This window comes from Copadichromis virginalis, linkage group LG6 (genome assembly GCF_057382275.1).
Source record: "Copadichromis virginalis isolate Kocher_CV1m ecotype Utaka linkage group LG6, C_Virginalis_male_GT1.1, whole genome shotgun sequence".
In the NCBI taxonomy this organism is placed as follows: domain Eukaryota; kingdom Metazoa; phylum Chordata; class Actinopteri; order Cichliformes; family Cichlidae; genus Copadichromis; species Copadichromis virginalis.
In genome coordinates, this window is record NC_140623.1 from 29,472,777 (window position 1) to 29,486,499 (window position 13,723).

General features: G+C 40.5%; 2 protein-coding genes across 3 annotated transcripts; one reads left to right on the forward strand and one right to left on the reverse strand.

The window, feature by feature from the left end:
• Positions 1-1,272: 1,272 nt before the first annotated feature.
• slc25a38b (solute carrier family 25 member 38b) lies at positions 1,273-10,401 on the forward strand. Of its 2 annotated transcripts, XM_085459751.1 has the most exons (8): positions 1,273-1,667; positions 1,951-2,059; positions 4,478-4,602; positions 6,237-6,321; positions 6,717-6,896; positions 7,145-7,313; positions 9,015-9,178; positions 9,278-10,401. In XM_085459751.1, exons 2-8 carry the CDS (start codon positions 2,045-2,047, stop codon positions 9,398-9,400), a joined length of 861 nt encoding a protein of 286 aa, XP_085315877.1. In that variant the 5' UTR covers positions 1,273-1,667; positions 1,951-2,044; the 3' UTR covers positions 9,401-10,401. The 2 variants fall into 2 exon arrangements, with proteins under 2 accessions (XP_085315877.1, XP_085315876.1); XM_085459750.1 differs by lacking the exons at positions 1,273-1,667; positions 1,951-2,059 and adding an exon at positions 3,442-3,650.
• Positions 10,402-12,958: 2,557 nt separating this feature from the next.
• LOC146708043 (rheacalcin-1-like) lies at positions 12,959-13,354 on the reverse strand. The gene has a single exon (XM_085460790.1). The coding sequence runs from the start codon at positions 13,352-13,354 to the stop codon at positions 12,959-12,961; it is 396 nt and encodes a 131-aa protein (XP_085316916.1).
• Positions 13,355-13,723: the final 369 nt, after the last annotated feature.

Below are 13,723 nucleotides of genomic sequence, written 5' to 3' on the forward strand. Positions count from 1 at the left end.
ATGTATTGGATCTGTCTCCTGTTTTGTGCTATGCTTTGCAGCTGAAATGGTTTCTATTGGCACATTAGTTTCTACCTGCTGAACTTGCCCTATTTTAGGTAAATACCTGCCACTGTATTAATCAAGAAATTACAGGACACCGATGCCAATATTGTAAGGCTGTTCTACATTTTATAAAATGCCTTAAATGAAATAAATGGAGAATAAATGCATCTGAATCTTGTGTCTTGTGAGATTATTCACTTTGAGCTGTAGTTGATTCAGAGTTGGCCTTTGGGCTGCTTTCTGTAATCATGTGTCCACTTTATAATGACTGAAAGGTTCTGTGGGACAAGCTGCAGATTATAAAACTTGAAATCTTGGGGTTTCCAAATTGTTCCCTCTTTGTTATGGTGTGTGTGTGTGTGTTGTGGTTTTGTTTTGTTTTTTTCTGGGCAAAATGTTGTGCAACTTCATGTTGGGTACTCAAAGTACCCAAAGGAGCAGTTGCAAAGCTTCAGGGAAGACGTTATTTTGGCCAACCATGCTCACGTTTCACTGTTGTGGCCTTCAGCACAAAATCAGACGTGCACAGCTATGTTGCTGTGGTGACCCCTTGTGAAAACGGAGGCTGCCAAAAGTAGTTTACTTTCATTTAAACTTGCCACAAGTGGTTTGATCAATGATAATTTTGTAATAATGCTTCTTGGTAATACATGTTATGCTATTGGAAATCCTTTGTCAAATATATCTCGACCATGGCTCGTCTCAACACGTCACTACCTTTTTCTCTAAACAGCTCAATCAGAGCTGTCCCTCTGGTATACTCAGCAAGTGGTGATTATTCTAAACCTATAATAATGAAAGAAAATATCAAATAAACCTTGTTGATGTTGCAATGTTCATCTTCTGTGGAACAGCAGCGCCATCTTGAGGCTATTGTCAGAAATACAGAAACTTACATTTTACAGTGCATGCATGTCCTGGTTTGTGCTCTAAAATAAAAACTAGGAGATATTCAAATTATCTATGTTTAAATAATTCTAATATTTAAACATTTAAGTTTAAAATCGGCAAACTGTTTTTATACGTAAAGGATACGTTCTGCTATAGCAAAACGGCCGAAATACAATTATAGCCAAATAAAAGTGACTGTGACAGAAATAGATAAATAAATGATAAATCACTGTAAGCAGATAAACTCAATTATGTAGAAAAAGTCAAATAAAGGATCTCAATAAGAAAAAAAAAAGATGGATATCTGCCACACTAACCTCGATACATAACATGTTTGACAATACACGCACACACATACCCTAGTTGTGTGTGTCGGCTTTGCCCTGCAGGTGAACTTTACCGCCCGCTCACTAACAGCCGCAGCAGGTACATGTGATGTTTCACCACTCCCGTGTTTAGTGATCGTGGTCTGACTGAAGACACACCCGGTTTATTTGGAACTCACACTCAGACGTGTTAGCGTTACATTTTATTTCGCACAACTCACGAAGTTGGCTAGCTAACACTAACGTCGTTGAGCTAGCCCTGTCAGGCGGCGTTAACGTGTTAAAGGTAACGCTGGGTTAAAGGAAATGTTTTCAGACTATCGCAGTAAATATAAAATATGGACTTTCTTCAGCTAACAGCGGTGGCTGTCACCTCCAGCGATCCCTGAAACACTGCAACATCAGGTAAGAGGAGCTAGCATGCTACGTTACCAGGCTAGCTAGTCGCTAGATGTGTTTGAGTGACTTTTTCTGAATATCTGAAACTAATCTGCCTGTTGGAGCTCACATCTTTGGTCGCTTTAAGGCAGTTATATGACTTAAGAACAGCTGGCTTGTGAATGTTGGCCGATGTCCTAACTTCACCTTACCACACTGGTGACAGCTAGCTAGCCAGCTAAATTAGCCGCTACACCGGCAACCTCAATGTTTTGAAATGTGACTCATGGCTGCCATCTGATTTCTCCAGTTTGAATCCACTGTGGCCTAACCTAACCGGTTTCAAAACGGCGGCGGCAGCACAGGAGAAACTGGACCCGTCCGGCTCAGCATCCAGCTCAAAGATGGAGTTGGCAGCGGTGAGTGCTGCCATGTTTGTCATTGACAGCATGCAGACAAATGGTCAATTACCTGATGCGACACGTTTCCCTCGTATAACAGTTGGGATTTTTAGCGCAGGGAAACATGAGTGATGTCTGTCGCTTACTTATAGAAATGCCATTTCAATTGTAGCTCTCAGTATTTCTAGGGAAATGCACACCTTGTATGACAGTATAGACCCACAGGCGACTTCATTAGGTACAGGCTTGTACACTGTAATCCTAAAGTGATGAATTGTTTTAGCAACAATACTCAGATAGGCAGTAACATTTAAACAATGCTCTATTATGTTGGTACTATGAGGCCCAAAGTCGTCACACACACAAAATATAACACACATTACACCAAAAAGAGCATGCTATCATGTGGTTTACACCAATTTTTAACCCTACTGTCCAAATCTGACAGCAGAAATTGAGACTCATCCAACCAGACTCATCCGCTTGCTCATAGGGTCTCGACTTGATTGTTGGGGTTTTGTCTATTTTCAAAGTATTATTGTAGGGTCTTTATCTTACAATGTAAAGCACCTTAAAACTCTTAGAATAAGATTGAATTGAATTTCTTCAATCGTTTATTGTCCAGTATTGGTGCAAATTGCCGCCCATGTGAATTATAGCCTCATTTTCCTATTTCCTTATCTATGGACTGGCTACATTGTGATCTGCTGCTGCTCTAGCCCATCTGCGTCAAGGTTTGACCTGTTGTTTGGTCAGAGATGCTCTTCTGCATACTTGCGTTGTAACGAGTAGTTATCTGAGTTACTGTTGCTTTAGTTAAAGCTCAAAGCAGTGTATTCATCCTTCTCTGACCTCTGACACCAGGAAGGCATTTTTGCTGTCACACACTGGATTTGTTTTCCTTTGTTTTGGACCGTTCTCTATAAACCCTGGAGATGACTGTGTAGGAAAAATCCCAGATCATCAGCATTTTCTGAAATCCTCAGACCAGCCTGTTTGGCACCAACAGCAGTGTCATGTTGAAAGTCACTTACATTAAATTTCTTCCCTATCCTGATGCTCTGTTTGAACTTCAGCAGGTCGTCTTGGCCATGTTTACATTAATTAGATATTTGCATTAACGAGTAGTTGAACAGCTATTCTTAATAAAGTGACTCAGTGTATAGCTTCATATTTTCTCCTGTTAAAACTAAAACTAGCATCCTTATTTTTGACCTAAATGTAAAGTCCACGTGAACTGCTCCATGACTCATGCTATTTGAAAAAAATGCATTTTAGCACTGAGCTATACAGAGGGGCGGGCGCCAAATACAGACGCGCGAGTGTGTGTGTGTGTTTGAAAGATAAAGATAGAAGCCCGTAGAAAAACGTGGGCTAGATTAAGCTTCTGCTTTGGCTGCTGAAATGGGGGAGGGAGGACGGGAAGCAGGAGAAAAGCCACTGTAGGTTGGCGAGAGCGAGTGAGCGAAGGGAAGGTTTGTAAGAGATGGAGGTTTATTTTATAATATGTTATTTGTAAGAGCAGCATCACAGATAGAGGGAGGTGAAAGTGGGCAAAATGCAGGAAAAACAGGATTCTCAGAGCCGAGCCCCGGGCATCCCGGGGAAGGTAGGACAGCATCTTTGTGCTTAACGTGTGATTTAAAAGTGTCTCGTGTGTGTGTGTGTGTGTGTGTGTGTGTGTGTGTCTGTAAAGGCAACGTATAGAAGGCTGATTATGATTATTTGTGGTTTGTTATTGTTGTTGGAATATTTATTTATTTTTGCCAATTGATATAATTTCTGTTTAACAGTTTACCTTCAGGTGTAGCTAAATTTAGCCCCTGTCTGCGTGTCACATTCTGCCTGCCTTTTTGTCTACAAGGCATGTACCCACTGATAATGTTCAGTCTCACTTTAATTCTATGCAACAGACAGTGTGTGTGTGTCTGTGAGTGAGTGAGTGAGTGAACTGTCTCTACACATCTCCATCATCTCCACTGTGTAGGAACCTGGCCTCTGCTCTGTGCTACAGGGTGTTTTATTGCAGTGGAAATGTCACACAAACATATTTAGATTTTAATCCTAAGTCCAATTCATGTATATTTATGATATGATATTTTCTTTGCTTTGTCAAGCTGTTTTTATGCATAGTTGTTTGAGAATGAATATATACAGATTTCTCTGCCATTCAGCAAGAGGTGACCAGTGGCGAAGAAGATGCTGAACGGCATATTTTTCTCGTTATCCTCTTTACGCTGTGACTAATCTTTTACATTTCTTTCTGCTTTATCTCCCTTCTTGTCTGTTTTCTGTCTCTGTCCTCTTTTCTGGTCCGCCATTTCTTTCTCATGTCACTTCCTCGCTTGTCCTCTCGTTGGTTTTCTCCCATCCTTCCTTTTCCTCGTCTCTCTGTCGGTCTCCATCGTCCTTCTTTATGTCTGTCGTTGTCCTCAGGCTCACCCAGCTCTCAAAGCCTTTATGTGTGGCTCCCTCAGTGGCACCTGCTCTACACTCCTCTTCCAGCCTTTGGATCTGGTGAAGACACGACTGCAGACCCTGCAGAACAATGCCAAGCCCGGGTGTGTGTGCACACACATTCACACAGATACACAGTGAGAACATTTCACCTGCATGTACATCAGACACGTGTACATCACCATGCCTCTGATTTTATACTTTTTTCTCTCCCCCTCTCTTTTTCTGACTTTAACCCACTCACATACACATAAAAAGCATAAGAGGACAAAATCTTCTGGCAGTGCCAGCCTCAATCTCTTGGTATGACCCATATGGGGCAATTAGTCACACCAGCAGGATGTAATTATGCTGTCAGGCTGCTGGGTTGCAATTACAGCCACTGAGAACAGCAAATGTAAACATTTAAAAGTGGAGTTTTATTTATTTCACATGTGGAGGCCTTTCTTTAGCACAGAGCTCCAGAAGGATCATTTCTGTGGTAATTGATTTCACAGTAGTGATTCACCACAGCTGTAACCATTTATTGTCAGCATGTCTTTGAGTGTTTACAGTACTGTGCAAAAGTCTTGGGCCACCCCTCATTTATTTATGTTTTGCTTTGAAAATTGAAAACTAGTGGAGCAGTGTATGGAAATAGTTTGACTTTCAAGTCATTAGAACTGTACAATATTTGGTGTAGCTGCTTTAATCCGTCAAGACAGTCTGAACTCTGCTGGGCAAATTTTCTTGTCATTTCTTTCAGTAGTCTTCAGGGATAGTTCTCCAGGCTTCAAGGACGTTCAAGGCTCTCCTTTGGATGTTGGCTGCCCTTTGTTCTGTTCTCTGTTAAGGTTGAGGTCACTGCTGAGGTCTGGGCTCTGGGGAGGCCAATCCATTTTCCTAAGAACACATCACGCTGAACATGTTGAATTTTCAGCTAATAGCTCTTTGGCAATCACCTTCTTGGTGCAAAAATAGTGTTTCATGCCTGTCAAACTGTGGTCTCTAGATTTAAGTAAAGAAAATGGGAACAAATGATGTGTTTTTATGACAGGCTGCTCTTAAAAAAGTCCCTAAAGATCCATCCATCCACTTAGCTTATCCTTATCTGGTATGGGCCGGAGCCTATACCAGTTAGAGGCAAGAGGCGGGGTACACCCAGGAAAAGTCGCCAATCTGCTAACACAGAGAGACAGACAACCATTTGCACTCACGTTCATGCTTGGGGGCAATTTAGAATCACCAATGAATCTAGCCCCACTAACTACAGTTCTTAGGACTGTGGGAGGAAGAGGACCCATGCAAACTCCACACAGAAAGATGGAGTCGAACTCATGACCTACTTGCTGTGAGACAACAGTGCTAACCGCCGTGCCTAAAGATACAATTTAGAATTAAATTTTTGTTAAGTTGTTTGTTTGTAGACACAACACTGGTTCATCCTTTGAGTTACGTGTCTTATCTTATGCTCTAATGACTCAGGTCAGTGTTAAGTGGCTTAACAAACCAAAAAATAAATAAGTTCCTGAAAGTGGTCGGGTACAAGGACTGGACTGAAAATTGGTGGAAAAGCAGCCAATTTCCAAATAAAAAAACTTTGGAAGACCTTCAGAAAGCCTGGCTCCTTGGAAGCAAAATATAAATTAGAGGAGGCTTAAGTTTTTTTGCACAGTAGAGTGTAATGTTTTTTTTGTTTTGTTTTATTTGTTTGCACAATTTAATTTGTTTGTATTGATTTCAAAATTTTGTCTTGCAGCGCACCCAAGGTGGGAATGTTTAGCGTTTTCATCAATGTTATTAGGACAGAGAAGTTCTTCAGTCTGTGGAAAGGTGTTTCACCGGTGAGCAACTGAATGCACCGTTTTCATTATTTACAACAAATCCTGTTTGTTGCATGTTTGTACGCAGATGGCTGCCCTTCCCCTGAGCCTGGTTCTACCAGAGGTTTCTTCCTTTTAAAAGGGAGTTTTTCCTTCCCACTGTCACCAAGTGGTTGCTCATAAGGAGTCGTCTGATTCTTGGGGTTTTCTTTTGATTATTGTACGGTCTTTACCTTAGAATAAATAGAACTTTTGGGCGACTGTTGTTGTATTTTGACGCTATATAAATAAACTGAATTGAAATTTTATTCTCCCACCAACACTCAAACTCATAGCGCATGCTCCCCTCTAAGAAACCCATGTAAATTATGCCTTTGTTTTTAACCAAGACAACAAAAACTGTTCTCCCTCTGCAGTCATTTGTGCGCTGCATCCCTGGGGTGGGTATCTACTTCAGCACCTTCTACTCCCTGAAGCAGCACTTCTTCCTGGACCGAGCTCCCAACGCTGGCGAGGCAGTTCTGCTCGGAGCGGGTGCCAGAGCTGTGGCCGGAGTCTGCATGTTACCATTCACAGTCATCAAGACGCGCTTCGAGGTATCTACCAGCTAACAGACTCTGACGCCAGATGGTCAGAGATGAAATATCTACTAATCTTCTCACATCTGTTTTTAAAATAAAGTTGTGGAACTGCTTTTAGTCAGAGGTTTTTGCTCTATTTTATTATGACCCTCTTTTCTGTGGAGACACGTAGTGTGGATACAAAGGCAGTCATTTACATCTATTGTCACTCAATCAACCGCATGATTAAAGACATTTCATTTCAATTTTTCTGTGTTTTTCAGAGTGGCTTTTACAGTTATGTGAGTGTGCCCGGTGCTCTGAGGAGTATGTATGAGACGGAGGGAATCAGGGCTCTGTTTTCTGGGCTGACTGCCACGCTGCTCCGCGACGCTCCTTTCTCCGGCATCTACGTCATGTTTTACAGCCAGGCCAAGAGAGCGCTGCCTCAAGGTGAGAGTCACACTCAGTCAGCAGATCAAAATGGAGGTTAAGAAAAATGTGAAGAGTTATGTTTTGCCAGGAACATAATGCAGAAATTTGCATTAGTGTTTTAACGCTTGTGCAGAAAATCAATCGGGTGGATTTAGTGCTTGTACAGTTCGTTCTGTGAGCAAAATCAGTAAAGCTGCGCACAGACTGATAATGAATGACTGAAGAAGTAAATTGGGTGGCTAAAAATTCTGCAAGCAGCTGTATGCTGCACAATCACAATCACATTTATTCACGTCCACCACAGAAGGTAGCCCAGCTTATATGAACCATTAGAGAAAGTCCTTTATTTTCTTTGACAAGTCCCTCCATCGTGTAGCAGTTTCTGCATTCACATAACACACGAAAGATCCTGGATTCAGTCTTGGGAGCAGACACAAATCCCTTTGTGGTTGTGTCAGAAAGACCAGCCAGGGTAAAAATCTACCCAGTCAAGATATGCGGAGATGCCCGCTGTGACGGCCCCTTGTGAATAAGAGAACTTTTATTTAATTATGAGCAAAAATCCTGAACTTGATGCATTCCCATTTTCACAATTTCTTTCCATTTCACACCTTTTTTGTGCTAAAAGCACTTGATGTAAAACATATGAAGCAACATGTTGTGGAAAACCCTCACTGTGAGCACTGATGTCTTGGTAGCGCTTCATAATACGACTCTGATGTAGTTTCCCAACTTTTACCGTGTAAACAAATTAAATGGTTTATGGCAAATGCTTAAAATGTAGGTAGAGAGAAAAAAACTGAGTAACAATAATTATACTGTGAGTATATTGTAAGAAAGAAGGTAGTTTTCCTTTTGTAAATTCTAATTATCTAGTAATATTAGAGGTTCATGTTTTATTATTGTGTAACCTTACTTCTGTCTCTTGTTGTAGGTGCACAGTATCATTGAGGGGATGTGAGGGCTTTTAATTGCAATGTGCAAAAGGGGTTCTTACATGGTAATTGCAAGTTACTATTAGGAGTGAAGGCTTTAATATAGAATATCCTGTTTCCCCTTCTTACTCTGTAATTAAACAGTATTATTAAGATGATGGCAGGCCTGTGTTACAGAGCATCCCATTTCTCCTAATAGTAACTTGTAATTACTGTCTAAAAATGGGTTCTTGCCTTGTAATTGCAAGCTACTGTTAGGGGTGTGGCCAAGTGAATTGGTGATGTACATTAGGGCTGCCGCTATCAAACATTTAATTAATTGAGTATCGATTAATAGAGTAATGGGATAAGGCAGCCGTTCTCAAAATACCCTTTCACACTTTAAATACTGATAAATACTTTTGTCTTATTAATGAGCCATAATAAATATTCAAAAGAGAAAAGCACAGGTCTTTAACAATCCACTGCTTCATGGTGTAACATTTTTAGAAACTGCAATATTTTTAGTATTTTACCCAAAAACAACATCTGTCAAAAACCCTCTCACTGTATTTACATGCCAATAAAAATGTGGGCGAAATGCTCGCTACAGAGTTTTAAACATTAAAACATCACAGCAAGAAATTTGTGTCGAATATGCTTTATAATCGAGTTACTCAATGAATCATCGCAGCTCTTTGTGAAACTGTGATGTTTAATGTTTTCCACGTATTTTTCTCTTTCTGTGGTTTGACTGATTGTTTTTATTTAAATCATCTGACATCCTCGGGTTCTCTTCTCTCAGAGGTGACCTCGGCGCCCTACGCCCCGCTGGTGAACTTCAGCTGTGGGGTGATTGCGGGTGTCATGGCATCAGTAGTAACGCAGCCTGCAGATGTAGTGAAGACTCACATTCAAGTCAGACCCTCCCACTGTAGCACAGCAGGTGCAGTTCGCCGCATCTACATGGTGTGTACTCACGTTCTTGTTGTGTTTTTCAGTAAGAAGCAACACTTTCACTATTATATAACATCTAACTGAGGATTGCTGCTCTGGCCTTTCCTTCAGGAGCACGGCATGGCTGGGTTTTTTCGTGGAGCTGTGCCCAGGTCTCTTCGACGCACTCTCATGGCTGCCATGGCTTGGACTGTGTATGAACAGCTGATGGCTCGAATGGGCCTCAAATCCTGAAGAGCAAAAGTTTTTAGCTGCAAGAGAAGGGAAAGAGCTATAAGAGGATACTTCTGTATTATTATTATTATTATTATTATTATTATTATTATCATCATCTAAGAAGTAAATGGAGCTGAGGAGCTTACAGGGTCAGTGAGCCAGCAGTAACAAGATAATAAGCAAAGGAAGCAGGTGGATAAATGCCTGAAACACATGAGTAAGAGTGCTCTGTTTGTGTGTTTGCTGTGTGTGTGTGAAACTGTTTGGGACTGTGATGTTACACCTGAAGCACTCTTATGTCCGTCTCGGACTGTAGTGACACTCCCTGCTGTGAAGTGAACTCGTCCCTCCTAATATTTATGTTCCTGAGGTATGGCTACTAGCGATCAGAAAACGGGGCCAGTGGCTCTTCTGGCTAACAGAGTTGCCTTTGACGATGTTTTAAAATACCGTAGAAACGAACGAGACACTCAATAAGCTGGTGTCACTTACATCCGATGAAGAAGCAAAGCACTGCAGGTTCTGCCATATTTGTTCTGACAAGATTGAGCAATGTTTCGTACTTGCTGACTGATCTCTTTTTTTTTTTTTTAAGAAGCAGAGAAGTTTATTTGTTTCAGGCTCAGACAATCAGTACTCACACAGCTGCATTATGGGAAAATGGAGGCCAATGCTAATAACTGTGTTAAAGCCTTTGTTGCTGTATTGCTTAAAACTTTGCTAGCTACGTTTATATAAAACTATGGTGCGTTTTCGACTCGGCGTAATGATAGCCACATCTGTAGCTAAATCAATGAATAGCAGTGATTTCATCTCACGAGAAAAACCCAACAAAAAAGTCAGGATTTTATGGATTTTTATTTTTTATTTTAAATGAATTTTATAAATAAATTGTTTGATTATTTGTAGGATTTTTCATTTTGAGACAACCTGTGGAGCTTCTCAGTAGCACTGTGGTTTTGATTCTCGGTAGTTTTGCTTGTTTTCTGCACACAGGAGTAGCATATTATATATATATATATATATATATATATATATATATATATATATATATATATATATATATATATATATATATATATATATATATATATATATATATATATATATATATATATAATTAAAAAAAAAGGCAACTTTGACTTTATTTTATGATGAGGGATTTGATTTTTGTAGGAAACACTGAATGTAAACACAGATTTCTGCGTTTAAAAGAAAACTCCACCTTTAAAGGCGCTGCAGGTTGCCCTTCACCCTGCATTTAAATGAGCACTTTCACAAATTTATTTTCTTAGTACACATATATATATTTAGGTTACCAGGCGAAGTTGAAGTCATTTAAGTATTTCAGGTTTTGCTGAAGTCAGGTACCTCCTCTGATCAAACAGTATTTCCAGAATATTAAGCTTCCAAGTGAAGCATTGCTTAATCATTGCGCTGACATGTTTATAAAGAGTCCATACCGGTGATGGAGCTGTGGATCTTGTCTTTGTACAGCCTCATTCTGGAATTGTAAATATGTGACTTAATACAGAGTTGCTGATTTAACAAAAAAAAGGGTCACACTAATGAATTCCTGTAGAGTGTTTGCATAGATGTTATTTATTATTAATATAAACGAAGAGGTGGTATAATAGAGAATAATGTCTTTGTGTCTGTACATAAAATGCAAACTGAAAGACCACTCGGTGCCATCTTAGAACAGCGATGGTTGCCACCAAGAAGTAATTGTGTGTTTTACGTGATAGGAGTTTATAATAATGGCTTCCTGTGAGTCAGCAGATAAGCCCAGTTTAATGAAAGTGAGGCGCTGAGCGTCTCTTCAGACCTACAGGCTGTTTAAAGGAAAAAGGTAGTGAAGTAGGAGTTCATTTAAAAGCCTCCATGTTTGCTGTCTTAACTTGAGCTGTGCCATAATTCCCACCACCTCACCTCCATTGTTGTGACTGTCCTGCATTCAGTGTTATGGTAGACACTCTGTCTGTGCGCGTGTTTGCTCAGACAGATGCTGTGCCTGTCTGATTTTTAAGTTGAATAAAAATCTCCTGTTTCTGTTTTTGTTTCCAAAAATGATTTTGACTTTGTGTTATAAATGAAGGGGAGTTTGATGTTTGATCATTTTATTTGCAGTTTTGTATCCAGAACATCTCTCCTAAACCATACCGACTACAATGTGATCCACGTTACTGACAGAACATGCATGTTGCTATTAAACACAGTCACATTCAATAGATATTATCTGGGCTAGCCTGTGAGAACAATGAGGCATCTGCATGTTGTTATATACAGTTTCCCACAGAATGTATGGAGGGCATCATTAAATAATTAAATGTGTTATCAATTAAAATTTAAAATGTATTTAATATTTTAAATGAAATGAATTTGTTTATATATTTAATATTCAGTGTTAATTAATGAGACATTTAATTAACTAATGACATTAATTTAATTATTTATTGATGTTTTATTTAATTCATTTTGGCACCCAAAGCCATAACATTATATTTATAACTAATGTATTGTGCAATCTGTTCTCATGCTAAGACCATCAAAGACAAATTTATTATCTACTACACTCCAAACTTTTATTTTGAATGTTCAGTCAGTCTTCAGTCTGCTAGCCTCCTGCTGAATCCCTTGCTGAAAACGGTCCTCAGCATCAATCAGTTGTCTCAGGTCTCTCCTCCGATATCAGGCGCACTTCAATCCACTGCAGCTGGACTGCATCAGAAGCCTTTTTGTGCTCTGAAGATCCCCTGTGAACTGGATGGCCACTCTAATCAGCACTCGCAGCTGGAAGCTCTGGGCTGCTCGCTTTTTCTTTTCCCCTCCCCTCACTCCTCCTAACTAGTCATGGCAGATGACCTCTCCTGCCTGAGCCTGTTCGGCTGGAGGTTTCTTCCTGCTAAGAGGGAGTTTTTTCTGTCTAACGCCACAAAGTACTTGCTCATAGGGGGTCGCTTGATTGTTGGGGCTTTCCACTATAGGTTGTTAAAATTGTTGCCATGTAAATAAGCCTGGATTAAACTGAAATGCTGCAGAGTAGAATGATGAACGCTGTCACCAGCTGCAGGCCAAGACTGTGGAACTGGAGTACCTCCACAGACTGAGGAACACACTGGATCAGCAGCTGGTTATTGATGAATATGGTTAAGAAAGAACAGATCTTCTCTGGCTCTTTGTGGGAAACATTTATACAGCAGCACAGCATGTAGGAAGCCTTTCTCTTGAACCAGCCTAACATTAAAAGATGACGTTAAGTAATGCCACTTCACTAAAGATTAAAAACCAAAACGGTTGGCAAACCTACGAGAATCCATTTTTAAGTCTTTTACACATGCAAAAGTTTCTAAATGAATTTTTACATCAAAGTTAAATTCTAATAAACATTCTCACACTTTTTCTACATTTGTTTTTAGAAAAATAAAGCTGACAGACATTCGTGTTGTATGTTTGTCATTCTGCGCTACATAGGATGAAAGAAAAACCGGATGACTCTAAATCTCAGCACAAAAACTAGAGAAACAAAAACTGAGAAAGAAACCTTTGCTTTAACAGCTCAAATGCAATTGGGATTTACACGCAAATGAAACTGAGTTTCTCTTTGCAGTCCAGATTCTCCCACACTCCGTTTTTGTTTATAGCTCCACAGTAATTTCGACCTGGACACTGGTGCTCCCGATCCCCTACTGACCAGGCCTCGTATATCAGAGGGCTGCCGTCCACCCACAGCCAGCGATCAGCCAGGAAGCACAGCCCGATCCACACCCGATCGGTGACGGTGCCCTGCTGGATCTCTTTCAGGGTCAAAAGGTTCTCGGTCTCAGAGGTCAGACTTGTGAGCGTAGTGTGTGTCTCTTTACAGTACTCCAATGCTTCCTCCCAAGCCATCTTCTCCTCCATCACTGTTGTGCTGAAGCAGAAAAAGGGCAGTTCTCTCGATCGTGAGGAAGCAAACCATCCCGTCCGCATGGTACAGCCGTCCCAGCACACACGAACAAAAAGATCATAATATGTAGATGGTTGGGACTCATCCCAAACTATGCTGGTTTCATATCCTCCTCCTGACCATTTCCAGTATGTGCCTGTTTTGTAGAGACCGATCCAGAACTCACCAGAAACTTTTCCCAGGGTTGCTTTTCTCAGTTGCTTCTCTTCCCAACTTGTACTTAGAGGGGAAAGATCAGCGTAATTGGTTTGGCAGTACTGTTGAGCAGCATACCAGTTCAACCTGTTTTGCACGTACACATGTTTACCAAATTTCTGCCCTGTCAGGTACGGCGAGGCGTTTACAATAAAGAGCATTTTCCAAAGTAGGGTCTTCATGCTGGTTCAGCCGAC

What these genes read in the sequence shown, in the direction of transcription:
- slc25a38b (XM_085459750.1), top strand. Translation starts at nt 3,600, where the DNA reads ATGCAGGAAAAACAGGATTCTCAGAGCCGAGCCCCGGGCATCCCGGGG. An exon ending in CAAGAGAGCGCTGCCTCAAG is followed by an intron (nt 7,314 to 9,014) that starts GTGAGAGTCACA and finishes CTCTTCTCTCAG; the next exon opens with AGGTGACCTCGGCGCCCTAC. An exon ending in CAGTTCGCCGCATCTACATG is followed by an intron (nt 9,179 to 9,277) that starts GTGTGTACTCAC and finishes CCTTTCCTTCAG; the next exon opens with GAGCACGGCATGGCTGGGTT.
- LOC146708043 (XM_085460790.1), bottom strand. Translation starts at nt 13,354, where the DNA reads ATGCGGACGGGATGGTTTGCTTCCTCACGATCGAGAGAACTGCCCTTT.